General features: G+C 42.2%; 1 protein-coding gene across 1 annotated transcript in view; it reads left to right on the top strand.

The window, feature by feature from the left end:
* LRRC1 (leucine rich repeat containing 1) overlaps nucleotides 1–26379 on the top strand; it is a 144647-nt gene that overhangs the window by 90219 nt on the left and 28049 nt on the right. The window contains exons 5-10 of the mRNA XM_019520563.1: nucleotides 12245–12301; nucleotides 14094–14157; nucleotides 15207–15281; nucleotides 17708–17852; nucleotides 21933–22051; nucleotides 22908–22991. Coding sequence (XP_019376108.1) covers nucleotides 12245–12301; nucleotides 14094–14157; nucleotides 15207–15281; nucleotides 17708–17852; nucleotides 21933–22051; nucleotides 22908–22991 — 544 coding nt within the window. The remainder of the gene's footprint in view (nucleotides 1–12244; nucleotides 12302–14093; nucleotides 14158–15206; nucleotides 15282–17707; nucleotides 17853–21932; nucleotides 22052–22907; nucleotides 22992–26379) is intronic.

The following is a 26379-nucleotide window of genomic DNA, read 5'->3' as shown; positions in this document are numbered from 1 at the left end:
CACTTTCTATTGTGAGAAATAACAATTGAGCTTAGCCTCCCTGTTCCACTATTTTCTGTCTGATGCAGTATTTTAATGTCACACCCACATCTGAGCCCCTGCTTCTATCCACAAGTCCTCCCTCCCCATACCTAATCAAAATGACCCTATATATACATGATGTCATCAAAGATCCACTTGCATCCAAAATGATTTTTGCCAAAGTTTAAAAAGGGCCCGCCAATGGCTTAGCCGCCCAGTGTGTCCCCGGCTTCAGTGAGAGATGCATAGGTGGAAGCCTGTTGCACCCCCATCAAGCCTAGGGACCTCCAGGACCCCCCAGCAGGACCCCGACCCGGACCTTCAGCGCAGCCAGAGATAGGTAGGTAGTCACAGTTAGCCAGACTACTGCCAGTAAAATGCAGATGGGCACGTGCCGCAAACTGAGGGTCTCCTCGGGGTCTGTGGCCGCCCCCTTCTGGCTCCTCAGAGGTCTCCACCTAGTAGCTACAAGTGTCAAGGACAATAAGAAGTCCTTTTTTAGATATGTGGAGAGCCAGAGGAAAAGCAAGGGCAACATTGGACCCCTGCTAAACCAGATGGGACAACTGACAACCAATGCCCAGGAAAAAGCAAACTTGCTAAATGGGTACTTTGCATCAGTTTTTCACCAGTCCCAAGGGGTACTCCTGCCTATTGCAGGACAGGAACGCCTGGGTGAGGATGATTCCTTACCCTCCATCAGTGATGACCTTGTGAAGGAACACCTTGAGAAGCTGGACACCTTCAAGTCAGGTGGCCCTGACAGCTTACACCCCAGGGTACTCAAGGAGCTGGCTAGCATCATAGCTCAGCCCCTGGCGTGGATCTTCGAGAACTCCTGGTGCTCTGAAGTGCCTGAGGACTGGAAGAAGGCCAATGTGTGGTGCCCATCTTCAAGAAAGGAAGGAAAGTGGATCTGGCAAACTACAGGCCCATCTTCCTGACCTCTATTCTGGGGAAGGTCTTAGAAAAGATTATCCAAGAGGCCATTCTTAACAGATTGGCTGATGGCAGCATCCTGAGGGATACCCAGCATGGGTTTGTTGCAGGTAGGTCTTGATTGACCAATCTTATTTCCTTTTATGACCAAGTGACCTATCACCTGGACAAGGGAGAGAAGATGGATGTTGTATATCTTAACTTTAAAAAAGCCTTCGATCTGGTATCCCACGATCACCTCTTGGCAAAACTGGCCAACTCCTGCCTCTGTTTCACCATGATCCGCTGGCTGGGGAATTGGCTCCTGGTCAGACCCAGAGGCTGGTGGTTGACGGAAGTCAATTGTCATGGAGCCCTGTGACCAGTGGGGTCCCTCAAGGCTCTGTCCTTTGGTGTACACTATTCAACAGCTTCATTAATGATGTGGACATTGGTATCAGAAGTGGACTGGCCAAGTTCACCGATGACACCAAACTGGGGTAAAGTGTCCACATCTGAGGATAGGAGGGCGATCCAGGCTGACCTTGACAGGCTCAGGAAATGGGCAGATGAGAACCTGATGGTGTTTAACACCGAGAAATGCAAGGTTCTCCATCTTGGGAAGAAAAACCCGTACCATGCTTATAGGCTCGGCAGTGCTGCATTGGCTAGCACTATGGACGAAAAGGACTTGGGGGTCATGATTGACCACAAGATTAACATGAGCCTTCAATGTGATGCTTCGGCTAGTAAAGTGAGCAAAATGCTGGCTTGCATCCATAGATGCTTCTCAAGCAGATCCTGGGACGTCATTCTCCCATTGTACTCGGCCTTGGTGAGACCGCAGCTGGAGTACTGCATCCAGTTTTGGGCTCCGCAATTCAAAATGGATGTGGAGAAGCTTGAGAGGGTGTAGAAGAGAGCCGCGCGAATGATCAGAGGTCAGGAAAACAGACCTTATGATGAGAGGCTGAGAGCTGTGGGACTGTTCAGCCTGGAATAAATTTATCAGGGGTGCCCACCAGGATCTGGGGGAATGTTTGTTCACCAGAGCGCCCCAGGGGATGACAAGGTCAAAAGTCACAAATTCCTTCAGGACCATTTCAGGCTGGACATAAGGAAGAACTTCTTTGCAGTCTGAGTGCCCAAGGCCTGGAATAGACTGCTGCCGGAGGTGGTTCAGACACCTACTTTGAACACCTTCAAGAGAAATTTGTATGTTTATCTTGCTGGGATCCTATGACCCTTGCTGACTTCCTGCCCCTGGGGCAGTGGGCTGGACTTGATCTTCCAAGGTCCCTTTCAGCCCTAATGTCTATGAAATCTATGAAGCCTTGTTGGGTAGGTTGGCTTGAGTGCTCCCTGCAATACTTGACTTATGACCACTTCCGGCTAAATCAGTCTTGCATTAGGTCCTGGTTGTCATTGCCCCTCTGATTCCTCACTTGAGTTTATTCCATTGCCTGGTGAATAACTAGCTTATTTGAAGGCTTGCACTTTGTGCCAGACCATCCTGCTGGCTGCCTCATCCCTTAAAGCTCAGCTGCAAGACACCTGTCATCCACCAGCCTGTCTGTGAGCCAAATTCATGGTGGAATGGCTGGAGGTCCAGGCACTTGTTTGCAGTGTTTTCTAGGATCACACAAAAGGAGGTGTAATTATACTCTGCCTGTCCTAGTAGCCCATGTGTAGATCAGACGTAGGCCTTTTAGCATTTTGATTTCCAACCCTTCAGGGCTTAGACTCTGGTTGTCAAAACTCTCCAGTGCCACTAATGTAAGATTGATGGTTCATTAAACTTCTGCAAAAAACCTTTTCTCTATTCCAAATCTTTATACATTTCTTTAGTCACCCTGATAAAATGTTGAGGCCTCTTGATTCTAGAGATGACAACTGCCACACAGGCACAGTGTCATATCCGGAGTATTGTACATGGTTTCTTGTGCTTGTTTTACTGTAAGTTTTCTAGAACCTTTAATTTCTGTATTAATATCTAATTTTTAACTTGGTAACCATGACGTACTAGTGATGTGAAATACAGTGACATCTTGGAAAATTCAGGCTACTGCATTAACTCAGCAAACTTATAGATTTATCATTTTATTCCTGGCTAAATAGGTAATGTAAAATAAAGGATGCTACCAGCGGGAACTGAAGATGCAGGAGTTGAAGGGGTTATAAAGGCAAAGTACTAATGCCAAGACAATGCAGGTAACAAGACTTGATTGAACTTAATGAGAGACCTTAATGGAGGACACGAAACTGTATGAAAACAGTAGCCATGGCCTTGACCTTATAAGAGAATTGTGTGCCCTTGATCTGTGACCTGACCAACATGAATGTCACAGACCCAATGAGAGGACCCTGAAGCATTTGAAAACTGCAAAGGTGGTCATGTGGAAGAGGAACAATTAGCTTAGCCAGTTATATGTAGAAGCTGCTTAATATGTTTTCTCTGAAATGTGTTTGTTTTCAGTAGCATGCCACAGCCTCAATAGTGCTATTGGGAGTTGGCTGGTCACTGCTTAACCCTGTCATTGTCCCTCTTGAAGAACAGAACTGCTGGGGCTATATTCAAGTTAGAACTGCTGTAGTGATCACAGTGAATTGTAGAAGTTTGTATCCTAAAGTCCCAGGAAACAAGTGGATCATGGGATTCTAGGTGATGGCTGGAGGCCTTAGTGGAGTGCCAATATGAGGCCCTTCAGGCTCCAAGCTGGTGTTGCCTTGGACTGTGACACCTTGACACCCTGCACTGTTTGAAAACTTTTGTGGCTGGCCTGCAGTTTTTTCTGTGGTGATCTCCTGAAAATTCTTCAATAGACGCTCATTTGCCTGACTCATATCTTCTTACAAAGAGGGAATCATTGAGATTGCTGCAATGCAGGGTCATTCCAGCACCTTCTTAAAGGCAATAGCTACCTGGTCATATAATAAACTTAATGCTGGAAATCCAGCTAATTAAAATCCATAGGATGGACAGGGAGTAACCATGGAATCACATTTTGCTTGCTGTGTCCCGCAGTCACATTCTATAACCATGGTAACTGCTGCACGAAATGTGGAAACCAAACTAAGCATAACGAAGGATCAATATTTTTGTTCAAAGTGGAGACTTGACATGAAATACATGATGGATAATCTTGAGTTTTTCTTCAACATATTTTAAGCATTATGCTGATGTAGGATAGCCATAGGTTTCACATTACTAATCTCAAAAAGTAGGCAGCCACTCGTAGATAGTACTATCAGTTGAATTTTTCCTTAATTTCTCATTTTAATTCTATAATAGATTTAAAGTTTTCTGCTTATACATGAAGCCCTTCTTATTCCTCACTGGGGATCTTAAAACCCACCAGAAATGCATTCTATATATATTCCTGCTCTGTCCTTTTAATGGACTTGAGGTCCACATAGGGATGTGGCCTTTTTTCTAGAACTACCGCTTCCTCCTTCCAGTATTTTGGAACTTTAACTGCCTTTTTTTTTTTTTTCTCAACTCTAGTCCCCAGTACTTCAGGGATATGGGGCTTTCTCTTTGCCCCCAAGAAAATGTGGGCAGCAGAGGCCAACCATTTTGGCAGGCACGCCACAAATTAGCTCCCCCTCTTTCCCCAAGAGGCACTCTGATCTCTAATTCTTTCCTGATCTGCTGCTCAGTTTTCTGCCATCTGTTCTGTTCTTCCTTACCAAACTGCTGCTCTACTTTCTGCTTCCTACCATGTGCCCCCTGCTTAATCTGATGCTCTGCTTTCTTCTTCCTGCTCTATCTGCCAATGCGTTGCCTGTCTTCCCCCAATCTGCTAGGCCTGTGCAAATAAGGAAGTGTTAGATTCAGATTCTGCCGATTCAGAGGACAGTGATTTGATTTGGATTGCTGTCCTGAATCGATTCAGCTGAATCAGTTTCAGAAGACCCCCATGGTGTGGGTTGCATTGTGGCTTTGCAGGGTGCTGTGTGCTGCCTGGGAGCTGGGGCGACTGGGGCTGAGTGGTGCCGATCTCCAGCTGAGTGCTGGAGCTGCCCCAGCTCCCAGACAGCACACAGTGCCCTGCCAAGCTGCACTGCACCTGCACCATGGAACAGCTGCTATGCAGGTGCCAAGTAGGGGAGAGGGGCGATCCCCACTGCCCACCACTGCCCTGTGCTGTGGGGGGGGCTTTTCCACAAGCCCTCAGAGGACCCAGTCACTGCTGCCAGAGCCAGTGAGTACAGGGCTTTTTTGAAGTGCTGAGAGGCTGGGCTGGGTGGGTGATGGGGCCAGGCAAGGCAGCCATGGGGGCTTCTCCCATGGCTCCTTCAGCTGTGCCTGCTTCTGCTCTGGCAGGCGGAGCCATGGGGACTATGCCCTGCTGCCGCTGGCCCAGCCAGTACAGAATGGGGGGGCATGATGCAGGTGCGGCTTGCTCCGAGCAGCAGGGCATAGCCCCAGCTCCGAGTGCTGCCACACCCGCATCTGTGCTGGGAGTGGGGTCTCTGCCCTGCCACTGCTTGCTAGTTGGCATGGGAGGCGCGGGATGCAGGTGGAGCAGCACTGGGAGGGGGGCTATGCCCTACTGCCACTTGCCTCCTTCTGCCTGGAGTGAGTCACACCCACATCCCACCCTGGCTGGGCAAGTGGCAGCAGGGCAGAGGTCCCACTCCCATTGCTGCCATGCCCACATCCTGCTCCCCTCTGCCCCTCTTCCCTAGTCATGCGCCCCCCTGCCTCAGCCCCAATCCTTCCCTTCCCCACACCCCTTCTCCCAAACCCAGTAGACTTACCAGCTGGAGGCAGCTGTCAGCTGTCTGTTTAGTCCATGGCCGAATCTCTGAATTGGCCAAATCTTTTCCAAAGCTTCTCCGACTCGATTTGGATGCTTTGAATCGATTCAGAGCTTTTACTTTGTCTCCCAATTTGATTCAATTTTGGAGAGTCAGTGCCTGAATCGGGCTGAATCTCCTCCAAATTGAATCGGCTACTGAAGCTTCACACAGCTCTACAATCTGCCATATGCTACACACAGATGCTGCCCATGCTACTTGTGGCATCTGTGCTGCAGATTTGCCAGCCCTACTGTAGAGAGTTCATATATCTTACAGTGTGTGCACAGTCTTGCAGTCTTTGCAGTGAGAATGAGGATGCCTTTTGGTAAATGTAAAACATTAAACCTCTAATCCACTTTTGTAGCTTGTGGTTTGGTATTTGAAATCCATTCTGCATAGCCATACTGGATTGGGTACTTGAGGGGTCATAGCAATACATTTTGGTCTATTTTGCTGGGCTTGCAGTGCTTACTGCTCTGCATTCCCAAGTCTGAATTCTTCCTCAGAACTAAGCTGTGCCTTGCCTAATATGTGGTATTTCTAGGATATCTAAATACTAATATTTGAAAAAATTATTTAGCAAATAATGTTTATCTATAATGTTAGTAGTAGTAATAATAAAAAACAGTACTTTTATATAATATCCTGGCTACTGTAAATTTGCTAGGTTTGGTCCCTTCCTTCTCTGTCTTTCACCTATATAGATTTAACCTAAATTCCCATGCTTATCAGAAGTGCAGATGTCACCAGGTTAGGTGGGTTGCAGATATGCTGAAGGGTAGGACTAGAATCCAGAATGACTTGATAAATTGGAGAAATGGTTTGCAGTCAATCAGATGAACTGCAACAAGGACAAATGCAAAGCCCTGTCTTTGTTGAACAGAACAGCTACATGAACAAATACAGACTGGAGAATGATTGGCTAGTCTGCAATACTGCTGAGAAGGATCTGGGGTTTAGAGTTGGCCCCCTGGGGGTTACATAAGATGAATATAAGGTAATCGTGTGCTCTTGGTGCAGAACAAAAACCAACAACATACTCAGTTGCGTTTACAGGAGTTTCCCTTGCAAATCAAGGGAAGTGATTCTTCCTCTGTATTTGGCCTGGGTAAGGCCTCATCTGGAGTACTGTGTCCACTGTTGTGGAGCCTGGAGACATATCACCAATGATGTCTCTGGAAAATGCTCCATATCTAATGGGAAGATCATGCACAAACACTGGCATCCTTGCTGAAGCCAGTGTTACTAGCACTGAAATAGTGATTCTCAAGTACCTCCTTCATTGTGTGTGGATGCCTGACTCCCAAAATAAGTGTTCTACTCCCAAATGAGTTATGGCCTGAGATCTCACAGTGGCCAGAGGAAGCACTTCAAGGACACATTGGAAGCATACCTCAAGAAAATGGATGCCAGCATCAAGAGCTGGGAGGAGCTGGCTACTGACTCCAGTGATGCTCCAACCTCAACTAAGTGGCAGCTTGTTTCAAGGTAAAGTGTCGTGTCCTTGAAGCAGAGAAGAGAGAGCAGAGGAAGTAAAAGGAGAGTAATACCAGCCTGCTGTCAGCTCTCCCCTGTGGAAAGACCTGAAACTTCTGTGGCCAGATCTGTGGCTCAAGGATTGGACTCTTAGGTCACCTCAGGACCCATCAATGAGCTGTGGTAGAGATCCTTGGATCAAGGGTTGCTGATGACGACATCCAGTTCTGGGCCCTGCACAAGATACGGAGAGTCCAGCAGAGAGCAACAAAAATGATTAGGGGCCTGAGAAGCATGGCTTATGAGGAAAGGCTGAAAGAACTAGGTTTATTTAGTCAGGAGAAAAAAGACTGAAGAGAGATTTGATACAGTCTTCAAATACCTGAAGGGCAATTACACAGAGGATAGAGATAGCATTTTCTCTGTGGCTGTAAAGGAGACGATTAAGAACAATAGCCTCAGACTATAGTGGAGAAAATTTAGGTTGGAGATTAAGAAGAACTTTCTGATGATGGTTCTGACTGATGGTTAAGCATAGAACAGGCTATCTAGAGAAGCTGTGGGATCTCCAGCCCTGGACATTTCTGTCCACTTCCCTGTACCTTGGATATGAGCAGCTGTCAGAGGCAGAGGATGGGCATAGGGACCCAGCAGCAGCACATTGCTACAGAGGAGGGAGCAATCTAGGAGGCTTCAGCCACAAGAGTTTGGTGTGCTGACTTTCAGTGCTGCTCCACCTCCTTTTGTGCCAGGGAGCTTAAAGCTGCTGCAGCTCTTTTTTTAATGGAATGGAAAATGTTTTTAAGGACTTTTATGGACAGGGCTTTCTAGGGTAATGTTTTACAGAGTGTCCATAAATTTTATGGGCAATTGGCAACCCTGCCTGACACCTTTGCTTAAGGATCTCCTGGATGCTTATTTATCAGAGGGAATCAAGAGGCAGCTTTACAACTAAAGGATGTTGAGAGGTTTAGACCACCCTAATTTATTGATGCATTGTGCTCAGCAACAGTAATGTGCTTGTTTATCTATATTCAGTAGACGTACTAAAGAGGGAATTTCAAAATTGGAACTAACCTAATAAAGCTAAACAGCACAAGCATAAGCACTGTCATCTTCTAGCCATATGGCAATATAGATAGAATTAGCCAGGCCAGAAAGAAGGGAGAGGAAACAGAGGAGTGTACCTGACAATAGAGGCCCTCCACACCCATGGACTCTCTACCTTCGTTATCTAGTCAGGGGGAACTAGGAAACAATGGGGTCCAGGCTCCTCCTTCCCTCATTAATTTAACCCTCCTTCAAGGCTTTGGGGCCTCTTGCTCTCTTTAACGAGGTGTTGTAGAAGTGCAGCCGCAGCAGTCAAGGGTCCCCCTTCCAATTCTCAGAGACTCTGGCCCAGTCTTCCTTGAGGCAGTGAGGATACAGTAGCTGTAGTGGGTAGAGGTAAACTGGCTTGGGGAGATAAAGACACTGGAAAGATGCAGAGGGGTTGGAGCAAGGGGCCATGCTGCCTGCTGCAGGTGTGAGCTGATAGAGAGGCAGAGTCACAGAATGAACTCTGGAGGGTGCAGTCCCAGAATCTACTCTTCTGATGACACAGAAATGATGGAGTAAAAGGGAGGTGATGATATAAGTGCATTTAGAGTTGCATGGAAGCCCAACTGGGACCTGTGTACACCAGGGTTGGGAATTATTAATTTCTTACTGTAGGGAAAGAGAGCAGGAGTAAGCCCTCTGGATGGTGCTCCAGGGGAAATTACATAGGTATGCACCTCTAGGACTAGGGCAGGAGCAAAGCAGCCCCATGAGAGGAGATGAATTGGTCATGTCACTGGTATCTCTTGTCAATAGGCTGAGGGGGAGGAGGGACAACCTGACACAAACAGTATTTCTTTGGATGAGTAAGTACAAGTAAACAGTGTGAATGTGATCTACCAGCAAGTTTTTTGAATGATAGAGGCTGGTGTCTGGAAGGGTGCACTGAAGAGAATCCAAATATAAGTAGGAAGCACACCTATTGAGGTATTCAGTCCTACATCCTTCTCTGCAGTGAAATTACTGTTGGATACTAAAGCTGATCATAAGAAATCTTATGTAAGACCTCCTCAACCCTTGCAGGCCTGTTTGTCAAAGGCTGTTATGGAAAAGCTTTAGAAAGGAAGTGTTCACACTTTTTTGTGAAAGTAGTTTGGAGGATATAGGGTCATAGGAAAGTAGGGCTAGAAGGGAACTCATGAGATGATTTAGTCCAATCTCCTGCTCAAGGTAGGATTATCCTTGACTAGACCATCCTAGCTAATCTTGGGATATTTTTATTCCAAGACAAACACAGATGCAACTTTATCCTAGGACAAAGCTGTTCCTAGCTCAAGACATTCAAGGTATAGTGTCTATCTTTGTGAAAAACTTTCTTTAGGTCAATTCAGTAATTTCAAAAGGTGAATTGCATTCTGGTCCCTGAGGATATAAGATTAGAGTCACACTGAGATGGTTTATGGTTTTAGTTGATGCTGCTGTGCATAGAGGTTATCTGTATGTAAAACTGTCATGTGAGAAATGTTTGTTTTACAAAATTCTGTTTGGTCCAACACTGTCCCTTTTGGAAAGAAGGTGGATCTGTTCTCCTTCATCCCTGGAAGACTTCATTGGAGCTATTAAAATGTACTCTTCTCTCAGTAACACACCCTAATTTTACAGGATTAATCAGCTACTTATGGCATCTGCTTTGTTTTTAAAATAAACATTTTAAAGCTTAACATCTTTATTTAGTTTCAGATTCTTTTGATGTCAGATGAGGAACTGTTGCATTTAAGTTGAGTTCTGAATTTGGGACTGAGTCAGTGTGTTTGGTTTCTAGTGAAAAGGGTGTTTTTAGCCATGTAATTTCTTTAAGTTCTAATTGGTTCCATACTTCAAACCAGAAAGCATCTGGAATGTTTAGAAGGAAAAAATTGTAATTACTCTAGTTGTTGCCTCCCTTGCTCACTTTAGCTTGGTTTTGTTATTGCCTAGAACTCAGAAGTTCTATCCAGGCCCTAAAAGGCATTTTTTGTGGTAAGAATTAAAAAAATAAAACTAAATCTAATAGCAGATTACAAGTTTCAGTGAAATAGTATTTTACTGAAGTCTTAATATTCAGTGGGCTTGTCTACACGTGCATTTATGCTGGTTTAAAATTACTGCACAGTAAATTACTGCACAGTAAGTGAGAATAGGCCGGCATCTATGTGCAGGTGTTAAAGCGTATTAACGCTTGTGTGTGGATTTATTTGGGATTAAAGTTAGTCCCAAGTCAGTCCACAGACAGTGTTACTGCACAGTAAGGTGTCTACACATACATTACTGTGCAATATCTAATCACATGTAAATTTGATACCTGCATGATACAGGTATCAAATTTACACCCAAATCAGCGTAAATCACCATATTTACTGCACAGTACGGGTTCACAGTACTGTGCAGTAACTTCAGTGTCTGTGTACATGTAGACATGCCCAGTGTGTATTTAGTATCACAAATTGAAAATTTAAAGAAGTTGGTCTACATTCTATGAGGGAATGTATAATGTGAACACAATATGTTTGTAGAATAATTTTTATTAATACCTGAAAGTCTTATTTAGAACAGTGAATATGAAGTCTCCTTTATTGCAGTTAGTGGAGCCACAGATACTCAATCTGAATAAGTTTGAATGATGTTCTCATTTAGGTTTTATAGATTAAAAGTTAAATAACACTTTTTCTCTTGAAACTGTAGAATTCCACTGCCAGCGAGGACTGCACTTGGGACTGTGCCCAAGAAATCCAAAGCTGGCAGCAGTGTATAGAACCCAGTAACTGGTTCTTAATTACAGTGTATTTTGTAAAAGATATTCAGACTCCAGCTGTGAAGAATTTCCCATGTCTTTTGGTAATCTGCTGCAGGAGTTGTGCAACTTTACAACAGTGAAAGAGAAGCTTAAAATTCTAAAATCTCATTCTTGTTAATCAGTTAAGGTACTGACCTTTCTTACAGTTGGAGTAACTCGTTATCAGTTTCCTGTACCAAACCTTTCTTAGTGTTGGGGACAACTCATTATTTATTTCTTGTACTGTTTTGAAGGAGAAATAGAAAGCTGTAAGTTTGTTAGTGTCCTTATGGTAATGTACATTCAGTTGCGTAGACCTTTACCTACTTAATAGGAGTTTGAATGTAATAAACTATTTGACTAAAAATAGGATTTTTAAAACTGAATGCGTTTCTCTAGGCCTTAGAAGCTTTAAAGAAACCATTTTTAACACCTTCATTTTTCAGAAAACAAAATTAAAACCTTTTGCACTCTATGAAGGAAGAACATGTGAGCTTCAGAAAACCACTTTCCTATTTGTACCACAGTATCTGGTTTTATTTTTCCTGGGACGTTGAAGGATTAAAGCAGATTATAGTGTTGGGATAATGTCTGACTCCTTGTTTTCCATTTAGTCATAAGTAAAACCCTGAAAAAAATTGAATGTTACTATGTTGATATTAGCAAAAGCCTGGGATACAGTCTGACCAGTTTAGAAGCATGATGTCACTTACATTGATGGGGATATTGTGGATGGAAAGGTAGAAATAGCAGAAAAGGAGTGTAACTAATGCTGCTGTATCTCTTTTTTTCCTGCAGCCCTAACATCATAACCTAAAAGCCAATAAGTAAATTACATTGCAGTAACAAAACTAAAAAACCCCCCAAGCCCCCTTTCAGTCTGTTTTAGTAACTTAATACAACTGACCTTCCTAACCATGGAAATTTTGTATTTTCTTTGTTTCATTTCTTGCTGTAACGTTTTTAACCATAGTAGGAAAAAGGCTTTAAAGATGCTGTTTTAATTGTGACAAGTTTATATAAAGTGTGTGTCTGAAGATTAACAAAAGGTTAGAGTTAATTTCTTTACATATCACTGGAATTCACTGTGGATAGCTTCTCCTTTATTTTTTAAGTTCTAAAATTATTTGAACAAACTTCTGAAGTAACTATAATTTATTTTTTACCTTTTAGCCTTTATAATCTGGCTTCACTGGAACTCAGAGAAAATTTGCTGACATATTTACCTGAGTAAGTTGCCATGCATGTGTTATATGGTAATGTATGCTTTGTATACATTTTTGCATCGTCAGAATTTTTCCAAGAGCTGAAGAAAATGTTTTCTTTAGCCATTGGTGTTTTTGGTTATGAGCTGCAACTTTGCCTTTATGAACTTTAGTTGCTACTTGTTAGGAATGAGGAGTCTGAAGGTTGTGTGCAAATCGTACTTCCCCAAGTTCAGCGTATTGGAAACCTAACACAAATGTGTTCTCTTCTGTGTAAATATTGTTAAGTGTGATGGAGGTTTGGCTCATTTCAGGACTAATAATTAATAGTTAGGCAAGTGAGGGTAGGACTAATAAAAACCTCATACTTCAAAACTTTAACATTTATTTTGGATTGTACTAAAACTGTGTGGAGCTATATTAGGGATTGAATGATTTAACAGAAACTTTACAAAGATTGGAGATTAAAGCCTCTAAATAGAAGCCAAAATGAAAGACTTAAGAGGGCTTGCCAGCAACATCCTAGCAATCAAATCCCACTCTCAGCTGCTGTGAAAAGTGCTGGGATTTCCAACTGCACCACATTCAGGGAATTGTTTTTCTTACATCAGCCCCTAGTTAGCAGACCACTGACTTTTGGGGGTTTCCTGCTTTTTCGTTACTGGAACAGGAGGATAGTGTTCTGTGTGTAGTTTTGTCCTTCCTTCCCACGATTCCAGTGTTTCATATGTGGTTTAGGGTGTGGGTGTCAAAGAAACGGCCTGCTGGCTAGATCCAGGCTACAAAGCTCTATCGTCCAGCCCGCGATGCTGCACGTTGGTCTCTGAATAGATCTCGCACAGCGTGCAGCACACTCTGGACTGGCCCCATATGCTACATGCAGCATGTGGTGGCCCCAGCCCCACACTGCAGGTGGTGCGTGAGGCTGGTCCAGGCACATGCTGTGGGTGACATGGGGCAGGGCTGAGTTAGAGCACATGGGGCAGTCTGTGGACCCAATTTGGCCTGTGTGTTGGCCCCATGCCCCTCATCGCACCCACTGGAGCTTGTGAGTTTGATACCACTGATGCAGAGAGTAAGAGATCTCAGTTGCATGGTTATTGCTACTGCTAACAGAATGGGTTGCCTCCAATAATCTGCAACTTTCTGAATCTTTTGCATTTCCATCTCAGATTTACTGCTGCTCAGGGTTATGAATAGCAGTAATAAAACTGACCAGTCCAGTTCTTTTTATAATGCTACAGATGGGGGAGAGGTTCAAACTGCTCTAGAGGTGTCAGGAAGTTTCTGCTGTATCCATTCAGAGGGCTTCTTGTAAAGCCGTTAAGTGCTAGAAGTCTTTTTAAATCCAAGCTGAAATTATCTTTGTAAATTGATGGCTTTTCAACTAGGAAGGATTTGTTTGCTGTTGGTGAGCAGGCAGACTAAGTCCATTTTTAGTTTATGTGCTTTGTTAAACTACTTCATATGATCTCTGTAGAATTGTACATTCAATTGTGCAGTTGTTTTGGATATATTATGGAGGCTTTCATCTGACTTCAACTATCTGTGGTATTGACCATGGTACAGACTGGTGATTAGAAATATGGGCAGTAGTCTGATTGCTTTATAGTAAGTTTTATGTTTCAAAGGCACTAAATTATGTTGACAAACCCAGTGTTCTACAGTAGTATTTTAATGTGAATAAAATAACCAATAAAATGCTTTCTAGAATGTGTTTGAATTCAGAGTATAGTTTGTGACAATATAGGTTCAAATATTTAGGGTTGCTGATGATTTTGTCTAACATGGTTATTTCATTTTGTCTCTTCCTACAGATCTCTTACCCAGCTACAGAGACTAGAAGAACTTGATTTAGGAAACAATGAGCTCTTTCACTTAGTAAGATATGTTTTCAATGGAATATTGTATTGATATCCTGTTATTCCTGTGTCTTCTGGAATTGAAATATCTAGAGCAGAAATTTCCAAAAGTAAAAGCAATGATAATTATGAAAACTTTATATTCTTTGTGTGTGTGTGTATTTATACATACAGATGCACACACCTGCACACAAGATTATTAATCTGAAGTACAAGTGTGGTTGGGTGCTCTGCCAGATATTACATTTATTTAATTGTACAATAAATTGTAATGTGCCACACGTTCAGCCAATTTATGGTGTGATAAAATAACAAACTAGCCACAAATATGTTCCAGATGAAATCTCGAACATTACTGTGGCTGGCTTTTATCAGTAATTTGAATGTGTTTTGTTAGTGTGGTGGTATAATAAGTCCTGAATTGTCACTTGAACATGTACACTAATCTCTCCCTTGTTGGTGAGGGCATTAAAATATCTGAGACTGCATCACTTCTTCCACCTCCTTTATTGGCCTTCTTTACAGACTTTATTGGCCTAACACAGAGTTTGAGGGCTTGGACAGATGGTGTCATTTACTTCAAAGCAGATAGATCTATGTCCTATTTCCAGGTTGCTGCTTGCATCAGGCACTGCTGTAGTGCTTTGCCACTGGATGGCACGGGAGCAAATAAGATCTGGTTTGCATTGAGTATATAGCTTCTGTGGAATGGAAAGAGGACAGATGTCTACACTGGTGTATTTTACACTAATGAAAGTTTTCCTGGTGTAATTCAACACTGGTTTCAAGTAATTTATACCAGCGTAAGGGTTTTTTAATCTCCTATCCAAGCCCTTTATCAAGTACCTAAATGACATATTGGATTCCTTTCAATGTATGTAATGAACACATCTTAGTACTTGTGGTTATACTATGTCACATTTTCTAAATTATAACTGTGTGGTTTTACAAATAGTGCTCAGAACAGGTCACTTATTTTTTGGGGCTGCTGCCTCAGGGTAGCAAATTTTTTATCTGTTCAAATGCTATAAGTACTAATACTCTTTTATTTTTGATTAAATGTTGCAGCCAGAAACCATTGGTGCACTTTTCAATCTTAAGGATCTCTGGTTGGATGGAAACCAGTTATCTGAAATACCTCAGGTAAAGCAGAGTTTTAATATGTTTTGTCTTTAAAAGTAGTTTTATCTATTTAAAAGCTTTTCTTGTGCAGTAAAAGTGAAAATCTTAAACAAAAGTGATATTCTTTTTCATTTCTTGTAAATTTTTAAATTACACAATCTATTAGAGTTTTTTATGTAGTATGGAGAATACCTTTAAGATATCTACCCATTAATCCCACCTCTCAACTCTAGAGGATGCTGTGAGAAATCTATCAGATGTTTGTATTGGAGAAAGTGGTCACATACTGACAGAATATTTTCTTCTTCCAGAAATCAGTTAGGCTCAGTATTAAGGCCCCTGGCAGACGTTAATATGATTACATGATTTGATTCAGCAATGTTTTGCTTGATCCCAAAAATTGTGTCCTGGCATTCCAGATTGAATAGCATAACACACAACTTTTGGGATTGGGAATAAAATTCCTCAGATCCCAATCCTGATGTCTAGACCTTCAAAGGAAGCATGATGTCAGGGACCTACCCAGGGATCTGGCAGTGGAGAGCCCCAGGTCCCATGCCTGGGGCTTCCCCATGGCTCATTCCAGATATTGGGTATGAGGCATCTGTCCCAGACCCTGGGGCTTCCCCATACCCAGTCCTGACAATCAGCTGATGTTTGAGATGGGGCACAGGCAGCCCCAGGTATGAGACTTGGCACACTCTTAATTTAAAGCATGATACAAACCAGCTGTGGAGATGATCCATGTTAAATGTAGACTATCTTTCTGGTCAGCTTACCTTTATATTGTGCTGTAAATTGGTTCAACGTGTGGCATGTTACAGTTTGTGTAGTTCTATTAACACATTGATTATGCCACAGCTATAATGGCTACCAGGACCTTAAGGCTCAAGGCTCGGGGAGTAGTGCACCACTACTTAGAAAGTGTTCTTGAATTAACTCTATTTTTCACACTTGTCTAGATGCACTAGATGTTTGTGTGTGAACTCTACATCTGTAGGGTTATTTTTATTTGTTTCTGCTGTTCAAAATGCATTGTATAAGGGGGGAAAAGGATAATAAAACTCCTTCTAAACCAGAAGTAGAAAAATCTGATCTTGCAACTGGATCCATGTAGGGAAGTCTGTGACTGATTTCATTTTTGGGATGAGGAGACATAGTATTGCAACGTACCTGGAATCCTTCCTTTTCTAAGCATAGTGAAAACAAGGTTTTTTAAAGATTCAAGTAAAAAAAATCAGAACGTTTGCTTGCTTTTTATTCACAGGCTTGTATTCTATGTCCTAAATCCACAGAGTGGAGTGGAAATTTTGAAGGCTGTTTTTTACATTGATTTGCAATCTGATTTAGATGTTAGTTATAGCTCTGCTGATTACTCTGACCTTTTTGACATCACCAACTAGATATAATGAGAATTTATAAGCGGATCCAATTAGACTCTGCAATATTAGAACTTCTGTGGACATGTGAGGCTCAGCAGACATTTTTCTGCACTAGCCATAATTAATACACCTTTTTAATATACAGTAAACAAATGCTAAGGCTGGTTAGCATCTGTATTTACATAATTCAGTGCTCAGTATTTAAAAATAGCTATCTCTGCTGAATAACAGCATTGATCTTTAGTTTTGGTGTGCTCTTATCACAGTTATACATGAAGGTATATGGAAGCCATTCTATTGTTCTTGTCTTTTTTCCAGCTGTGTTTGTTCAGCACTGTTGAATATTTTCATGATTAAAATTCTTAGCTGTTCCCAAAATGTGTGTAGGTGTACAATCAAGTAGGGTGTACATCTGTGAACAGTATAAAAATAAAAGGTGCAAGGTTTTTTTTTCAATTGGATGTTTAAATAAACTATATAACTGACAAATTATCACTGTCAAAACTAAGTAACTGTTAATAACTGAGGACTTTAGTGTAGTTTCTTAGGTCCTTGTTGCTTTGCTAGTACAACACTTCTGAATCCTGTTCCAAAACTTGTGAAGGGAGATCTAAAGATGCCATAACTACCTATATTTAGGTATTCCATAAATTTTTATTGTCATCCAGGAAGGGCTCACCATCATTTACAGTACGTTACTTGGTAAGGGCATATTTAATTATGTGCGGTTTGGGACCTGTAGTTCTGAAAAAAAAACTTCATAGCCTTTCCTAGGGGAAAAAGCTCAGTTTTGGTTGCTGCTTCATACTATACTATACTCCTTTCCTGTGGTACCTATTAAATACATATTGGTGCAGCTAGAAGCAGCTTTGAAATTTCTAGCCTGTGCTGCTGTCTTCGTTTTGCTGTTGAACCACTTTTGTGTTATGCAAAAGCAGCTGTTTTTTTTTTTCCCTTCAGTATTTAGAAAAGGCCTCACCTTCCTCCTGACTTCTTTCTGGGATATTTCTTTAAAAATTGTGGCATGTTGGAACATGATTTATTTTTTGTCTTAACATAACACAGGAAATAGGAAACCTGAAAAACCTGCTATGTCTGGATGTCTCTGAAAATAAATTGGAAAGACTTCCTGAAGAGATCAGTGGTCTGACTTCCTTAACAGATTTGCTTGTTTCTCAGAATTTACTTGAGGTGCTACCTGATGGCATTGGTAAGTACAAAGTGAATATATTAACAGGCAAATACTTGATTTTTGTCTGAATGGGCAGTGGATGTATTCTAAATAGCTTTAGAAATATTCTGTGAGATATGAAACTCTTACCGTTTTAAAAATATTTAATACATGCAATCCCTTGTCAGTCTTTTACATTTCAAATACATTTACTTCTTCTGTAGTATAGATGTGGGTAAAATTATAATTAATTTGGTGAACAACATATGACACCTACTATCTGAAGTTCATTAGTCTATTTCCAGTGTTCAGCTATACATACCAAATCACTGGGGATGATTTTTAGAATACTGTAAAATTCCAAAATTTAGTATACTGTAAGAACTCAATTATTTAGTAAAAGAGGCTGGATCTGCAAAAACATTTGGTGATATAAAGTGGGATCATAATGGAATTTAGGCCTCTGAGTTGAAAAACATAACACAAATATAAGCAAACTGCTTCCCAAATGAAATTTTACTCCCAATCTGCGTCAGTACCACACCGCAAACCATACTTCCCCTTTAGCTGCTTCTGAGCAGCTTGGGTATCCATGGGCCTGTTTTCTGAAGCCCCTCTCCCCCACGAGCTCCGTCCTCCACAGTATGCTGGGCCATCCTCCATGCTTTGCCTCAAGCCCTGGTTTTATACGTCTCTACTCCTCACCCCTTCCAGTCACATTGTTCCTCAGCCACATGCAGGCGTCTCCCCTTTGCCCAATGGCCAGCAGGCACTCCTTTGGTGCAGACCCACACAGCAGGCTTGGCTTGCTGCACTCTGCTTAGTGACAGGGCCCCTCTGTCCAGTAATTAGTTCACATATCTACAAAGGAGAAGTCTTGGGTTTAGTTCCCTACTCCAAACATTTATGCATTTTATCCAACGACTGATTAATAGAAGGTGCAAGCAGTAAGCCTAGTGGTCCCCCACTCTGCTGAGTGGATATTCCCAGGTTATTAATTTGCACAGAAATTACTATGTACCACAGGCACTTTGGTAAAGTAACAGAAAAAAAAGTGTTATTACAAGGAAGAGCAAATAGAAAAATGAAAAGTGAGCTTTGACAACAGAGCATGGTAAAATAAGACTGGTGAAATCCTTGCCCTGCATTCAGGCTACCACCTAGCGCCATAATAAAATTTCCTGTGAAAATCTCCCAGGATCAACCTCCCCCCACCTCTTCCCTCTCTTGCTCCTCCGTAAAGGTCACTGCCTTCACAACATACAGGCAGTCCTTGACTTGCAACATTTCGAGTTGCAATGTTTTGCACTTACAACATTTATAAATTGACATCATGTTTCAACTTTTTGACATCAGTTTCAAGTTTACACGGCTTGATCTGATATGACGCCATGCCAGTGAACAAGTTTGCTGCGCTCCCTGGAGAACATCTGTCCAAACTTCCTTGGACACTTTCTTTAAGAAAGCAGACAAGACTCCAGAAAAACCTACAGCCAAGACCCCTTCAAAAAGTCCAACCAAGAGCCTCTCAAAAAGTCCAGCAAAGTCACCTCAAAAAAGTCCTAAATCAATATGATTGCTATTTACAATATAAATACATTAATGTAGCTGTATTACTTATCTATAATTGATTGCGTACAAAATTCTGGGGTATTTTTGGTGAAAATACAGTATTGGGCCTTGTTTCAGGAATCAATCCCCCATTTATAATATTGTTTTTTATGGGAAAATTGGTTATGAGTTGCAACATTTCGACTTAAGACGAGGTTTTCAGAAAACAATTGTGTTGTAAGTCTGAGGACTGCCTGTATTACACAGCCTCTCTCCCACCTGTCTTCAGGGGAGCCGGAGGAATCCTCTAGTGCAGGGGTTTTCAACTGGAGGTATGGGTATTGCTGGGGGTACTTCTGATGGCCTCAGGGGGTACTCCTCAGCAGTGGGTGCCTCGTCAACTGGCTGCTGGGGGACCCACCCCTACACACCCCCCTGGTTGCTGATCTGCTGCTGGTGGACTCCCCTCTTCCCCTGCCTGTCTGGCTGCCGGGGGACTCCTGCCTTGTTGACCGGCCGCCAGGGGTACAGTGACCCAAAAAGGTTGAAAACTCCTCCTCTAGTGTTTCTACCTATAGATCCATGACACCTCCCTTTTAGAGCCCTGTGGAGACTTAGTGCTTTACTGACCTGCTGAGTCTTGGAGAGGGTGTGCAAAAGGAGAATAAACCTGTGAACTGACAGTAATGACCCCCAGTATCTTTTGCCCCTGCTGAAGCACAGGTTAGAGTGGCTGGGATTGCTCCTACTTGCCATACGTTCTTACGGTGTGGAGCACAAAGGAGCAGAAGAGGCCAGACTCTGGCTATTTGCAGACATTAAAAAAACTAAGCAAACAAAAAATCTCACTTTACCAGAAGCAATAGTGCATTGCTTCGATCTGGCTCCACAGTGTATATATAGATTGAGTGCTTCAGTGGGGCTTTTTTGCTCTTTTAGCTAAAGCTGATTCAATCAGCAGTTAGATAAGAGTGTCAAAAAAGCCTCACTAAAGTTCCTGATCCATACAGATATTGGGTAAGCCAGGTCCAACTGGCTGTTTTGGACATGTGTTGGGCACAGTGTGGAAACTGAGTTTAAAGCTCTGTTGTTTGTTTTTTGGGTTGTTTTTTTTTAAAAATGTCTGCAGGCAGCCTCTCTCTCTAAATGTATGACCCTGTATCCTTCTCGTAGCAATGGTTTGGCTGAAACGATTGTACAACAGAGGAAGACCTGTCCAGACCCAAAGATGCAGACCAGCACTTAGTGCTTGCACTAGCTAGCTGTCTGTGTGCGCAGCTACTGTGACTGGCACAGCTGTTTGAGAATGACAGGGCCCCAGCTCATCCCTGAATGATTTTCTTTTCAAGTTTTTGGCCCTGTCAATTTAAATGTATTTTTCATCGGAAGCATTGTTGACTTGGCCAGTATTCAGCTAGTTAGTACAGCAGCTAACTGATGGGATTTATGGATTCTACCTCAGTATAAGCTAATATTAGTAATAATAGTTGGGTGCCTGAGTAATCATTTTAATGAAGTTTATTTTTAAAATGCAGTGTATGTCAAATAGATTATTTTGGGTACCGCTTATAGACTGTGAGGCTGATGTGCAGATTTCAGACACTGTGGCATTTACCACAACATGGCATTATTGGGATTTTCTTCAGTGTTTGGTGTATCCACAAGAGTAGAAAATATACTTTGTCTCTATCTAGTTTATCAGTGTGACATGCTTCCCTGTGTCCCTTTTTTATAGCGTGAGTTCAACGGCCTGCTAAAATGATAAATTATGAGAGACAGGCTGGGCTTAAAACCTTTTTGTACTGATGTTCATAAAAGGATACAAATAAGTAATCTATATTCATAGAGCTTTCATAATACAATGAAGGATTTAATATCCTCACTTTCAGGATAAGAATGTATTCTATAAATATGCTACCTTGTACAAATATAGTGGTCTCATTCATAAGAGAACAGGTAGTTAAGGGCATCTTAAAGTGGACCATGGATCCTGTACTTAACTCACAGGAGTGTATATTGATTAGTGCAACTTCAGTACAGCTTTCATTTGTTTTTAGTATCCTGGTTTTAGTTTTATGTTTAAACTTCTTTGTATATCGATCAGGAAATACTTTTTGTCTCTTTTTGCCCCCTTCCCTCCAAGTTCACACTTACTTTTTGGATTCTGAAAAGTAGACTCTTATTTGATTTTATGCTGCATTGTCCCCATGTCAAAGGATTTCCTATTGCTTAACACATATATCTTAACTTTCTATGTCAAATGGCAGATTCATGAAATATGATCGGAAATTCTTTTCTCCAAGAACACCTTTCAGTTATGGCCTTAATGGAATTTATTAAAGAGAGGTTTTCTTCCCAGGTTTACAGCACAATTGCTTTTTTTTTCCTTTGTAGAAAAGATGTATAGACCAACTTTAGGGTAGTGTTTTAATTCTCTTTGTTAATTGTTGAAGAGAACCCTATCATACTTTTAAAAACATTATTGCTTATCCATCCACTTACATTAGAGATGTGCTGCAATAATGTAACTGCAGCTACACAAGCTAAAATGTTGCCTTTTATATGCAGGAAAATTAAAGAAACTATCCATCTTGAAGGTTGATCAGAACAGACTTACTCAGCTGACAGAAGCAATTGGAGACTGTGAAAGCCTTACTGAACTAGTTTTAACAGAAAACCAACTGCTGGTGAGTATGGTTGGCCTGGTCAAATGACTGTTGCTATACATCAGTTCCTTCTGATTGTAATGTCTTTATTTTCCTGTCTTTTTTCCTGTCTTTATTTTCCTTACTGCTGCTCAAAACAATACAGGGGAGTTTCCCATAAATGCACGTTACCTCTGGATGGATACTGAAGGTTCTGATGTGGTGCAGTGAGGGTTACCACTACAACTGATGTTATGCACTTCAGTGTTCAACTGATTTATTTTATGATTAATGAGCAAATGAGAAAATTTTACTTTGTTAGATATCATGTTAGGTGTGAAGTTTGTTTTGTTCCTTTGATGCTAGCTCCTACTGCATACATCTGATGGCTTTGTTGGAGCTGAACTGCAAACGCAAATACTGTGAAGTTGCTGTTATGTAGTTCCTTGTGGTGTTAATGAGTTGCTTCAGCCACCCATTTAATGCTGAAAATGTTGTATGGAAATACAATCCAAGATGTAGTTACACTGGGACTATTTGGTGTTGTTCACCATTGTTTGATCCCAGTACTATTTCCTGCCATGGCAGGGGGTCGGACTAGATGATCTACTCGGGTCCCTTCCGACCCTAGAAACTATCATTCTCTCTTCAAATAATATTTAATGCTTTTAGACTTTGCCTGAAAGATCATTTTGGCACAATTTAAGTTTACTTCATTTAGAAACTGAACCAAAACCATTTGGGCCAAAATCTGCTTCCATTTGCAACCAGGAGTTTCACAGTTGCAGCCCAAGAAAGGGCCCTCTCAGTTATTCTTTCAAAGTGAAGCAAACTTTTGTTTTGACGTTGTGAGGCTCTAATGCTTGTTCATGTTTCACTTTGTTTTTTGTTGAAACAGACATTGCCGAAGAGCATTGGAAAGCTAAAGAAGCTGAATAATTTGAATGCCGACAGAAACAAATTAACTTCTTTGCCCAAAGAGGTATGTCTTGTGCAATTAACTACTATAGATATAACGATCCACAAACAAAATCTGAAAACAGATGGCTGTAGGAACTAGCGCACATTTTTGTTTTAAGTGAACTGTTAGAGAATACTTGTACTATTGCCAAGGTTTTGTCTGTTTGCTTGTCCAGGCCTGAACAAAAGTAGAGGAGATGTGACTATTGGTCAGTGTGCAGTATGGTGGCATTTGGACAAGAGGACCAAAGTCTCAATGAATAGTTTGTTTTAAGCGGATAATTTCTCACGGCAGATGTCAGATTCCACGCTACTGGAAACACAGTTTAAGCTCAAGTTATAACTGAATGCACTCAAACACAAGTGTAATTCTTCCTGGGTAGAATTCAGCAGATATAAAAGGAAATCCTGAGATCATTTGTCAGGTTTTGGCTGTGAAGTGCATGCTGCTTTTTTATGTCCTGAGGAAAAAGAGGGAAATTGAGAGGCTGGTCTTCTCAGAGCCTTTAGGCAAGTCTGGTTGTGTTGTTAAACAGGCAGATCTACAGTGGTGATTTGTGAAACACTAAGCTTACCAATACATCTAGTTTTACTGCTGGGATCACTGGGACTTCCTACCAATTTTTAGCAATCTATGAAGTAGAACAGAAGTAGAATTTCCTGATTTAGGATTAAGTATAATAGAGGCCTGAGAAGTTTTGTCTAGGTCAGGGAATGGCAACCTGTAACCCACTTCAACTGGCCTGTGGACATGGGATTTGGCAGTGTGGGGGGAGGGTTTCCCCTGTGGTGGAGAGAAGCAGTGGCAGCAGGTATTTCCGCAGTGCCACAGCAAAAAGAAACAGTGTGTTGTCTGGGTCGTAGCTCCTGTGCATCTCTGACTCAAACTGGGTCATTTTCGCCTGCAGCCTGAGAAGGTTGCCAACCAGTGATCTAAGTCATCGGTAAAACCTGGAAAGACAATGGATAGATGCAGGTACTGTAAAACAGAACAATCATGATGTGCTTAGAGTGTGGGACTGAAAATTAGCAGACCTGGTTTCTTATCCTGTCTGCTTTATGGCTCAGTATGATCATTTTTCTTTTCACCTGCAGGTTACTCAGCCTCATCTCTCCCTCAGTTTTTGCCCATGAAATGGGGAAAGATAATAGGCACAACAAAGCGAGGTCCTACATAGAGTTTCACAGCATTTGGTTGTCTGGTATATGCTGGTAATTGTTTAAATCTGTATCCAATCATTTCCAAAATTTCAGGCTACGTTCTAGGTATCAGTGGGCAGAATTTTAGTAATTGTGATGACAAGGAGAAAATCTGGGCCCACAGACTGCCTGGTGCTATAGACAAAGAAGCTTTGTGTTGCCTGCACATCCAAGATAGTGGTTGAACATGCTGAATGGAGAGCATCTGTCTTTCTATGCCTGTACGCTAACAGAAATGAGAGCCTTTTCATGCAGAGTATGTAGAAATAGAAGGGGGAACTCAAGTGGAAAATTGAAGGGGGTATAACATTGTTGGCTGCGGGCGAGTAGAGAGTATCGGAGGGACGGTAAGGGCCTTGAAGGTCATGGGGAAGTAGGGATCTGGAATTAAGTTATTAAATGGACCTAGTGATAGGGAAAACAGGGGCCTTAGAGGAGGGAAGGATAAGGGGTGGGCAGATCAGGAACCCAGAAGTTCTCATAAAGGAAACAGGCATCTGTAGTCTGAAGTGGTGAAAGGGAGAGCAGTTCCCTGAGGGGGTAACCAGGATCTCAGAAGCTGTCACAGGAGGTACAGAGTACTTGGCATGTAGTGGAGGGGGCAGGGAGCAACCTGGCAGGGTGTGGAGTATAGGAGAGAAATGGGGATGCAGATCCTCCCTGTCATGGCGGGGAAAGAGGAGAATGGGAGACTAGCATTTAGGGAAGATGCATAGAGGCCCTAGCATGAGTGTGATGGATAATACCAGAAATAAAGGGGCATGGCAGTGTGTCATGCACTAAGTGGTGGGGTGGGGGAGAAGAGTAAAGGCACGCAGGACAGGCATCCCCTGGTGTCTACAGTGTGCTTGACCTGCTGAAGCTCGAATGTATATGATTCCTTGGTATCTGTATGCAAATCACTGTGTGCTTTTTACCACTTTTATGTAACTCAACACCTTTTCCTGTTCACTATAATCATACTGAAATGCTGAGAATCTTGCACTAAATTCTCTGGAAAATGCTGCTGCTTCGTGGCATGTTAGCTGGTCTGTGAAATAATAGTACAGTTTTGCCTGATGTGTTTGAATCTTGTTACAACCACAATTGGCATCAGAGCAGATGGCAGTAGTATAGTGTAACCTGCCTGAGATGCACACAAATAACCCGTACAGCCATTTCAATTTGTGCAAATAGCGTACACCACTTGCCAAATCCTGTTAGTTTCTATTAGAAAGAGACTTATTTCAAATGAGTTAAATGTCCCTACTATTTTTCCTGGAACACTGGGCATTCTGTTTGTACCTCTGCTAGTACCTCATTAAAGTGTGTTGCATTTTAATTCAGAGTCCTAGCAGAAGCAATTAATCTGTCAAGCAAGTGTTTGCATTTTGTCTAGAAGCTACAGAAACAGCTTAACATTGGTTCCATAGGCTAAGCAGACCCTGCTGTACCCTGCAGAATTTTGGTTAACCTACAACAGAGTCAGGGCTGGGGAGGAGTGGGCCTATTGCCACAGGAAAACTTTTGCGTGCCAAGGCACTTGGAAGTTTTGCCAGTAGAATATTCATAGCTCCTCTGTGGCAGCTGAATCCCTCCATTTTGTTGGCAGAGTTACTTTAATGATTCATAGATTCATAGAAGTAGGGTCAGAAGGGACCTTGTAGATCATCCGGTCTGACCCCCTGCCCTGGGCAGGACAGAAAAATCAGGCTCAACTGACCCCAGGCAGGTAGACATCAAGCATCCTCTTAAAGACCCCCAGGGTAGGAGCCAGCACCACTTCCCTTGGAAGTTGGTTCCAGATCCTAGCCGCCCTGACTGTGAAGTGGTGCCTTCAGATGTCTAATCTAAACCCACTCTCTAACAACTTGTGGCCATTATTCCTTGTTACTCTGGGGGGTGCTAGGGAAAACAAGGTCTCTCCCAAACCCTGCTGGTTTCCCCCAGCGAGTTTATAGATGGCCACCAGGTCCCCCCTCAGCCTTCTCTTGCGAAGGCTGAACAGGTTCAGGTCCCACAGCCTCTCTGTGTAGCCCTAGAATAGGCTTGCAGGTTTGCCTGACAACCAGGTATATCTGATAGCTTTCTAGATGCCAAATGAGCCCCCCCATATGTGGCTGAGATTGTAAATAGAAAATAAGTTACTTCCTGGTGCATGCAGTGGCTTTGGTGCAGGAGTCACTTAACTATATCATAGAATCATAGAATCAATGAGTCGGAAGAGACCT

The sequence above is a fragment of the Gavialis gangeticus genome, unplaced genomic scaffold (genome assembly GCF_001723915.1).
Source record: "Gavialis gangeticus isolate Ggan-Ray unplaced genomic scaffold, GavGan_comp1, whole genome shotgun sequence".
In the NCBI taxonomy this organism is placed as follows: domain Eukaryota; kingdom Metazoa; phylum Chordata; order Crocodylia; family Gavialidae; genus Gavialis; species Gavialis gangeticus.
The sequence above is the reverse complement of the archived record's forward strand: the minus strand, read 5'-3'. Positions and strand labels throughout refer to the sequence as shown.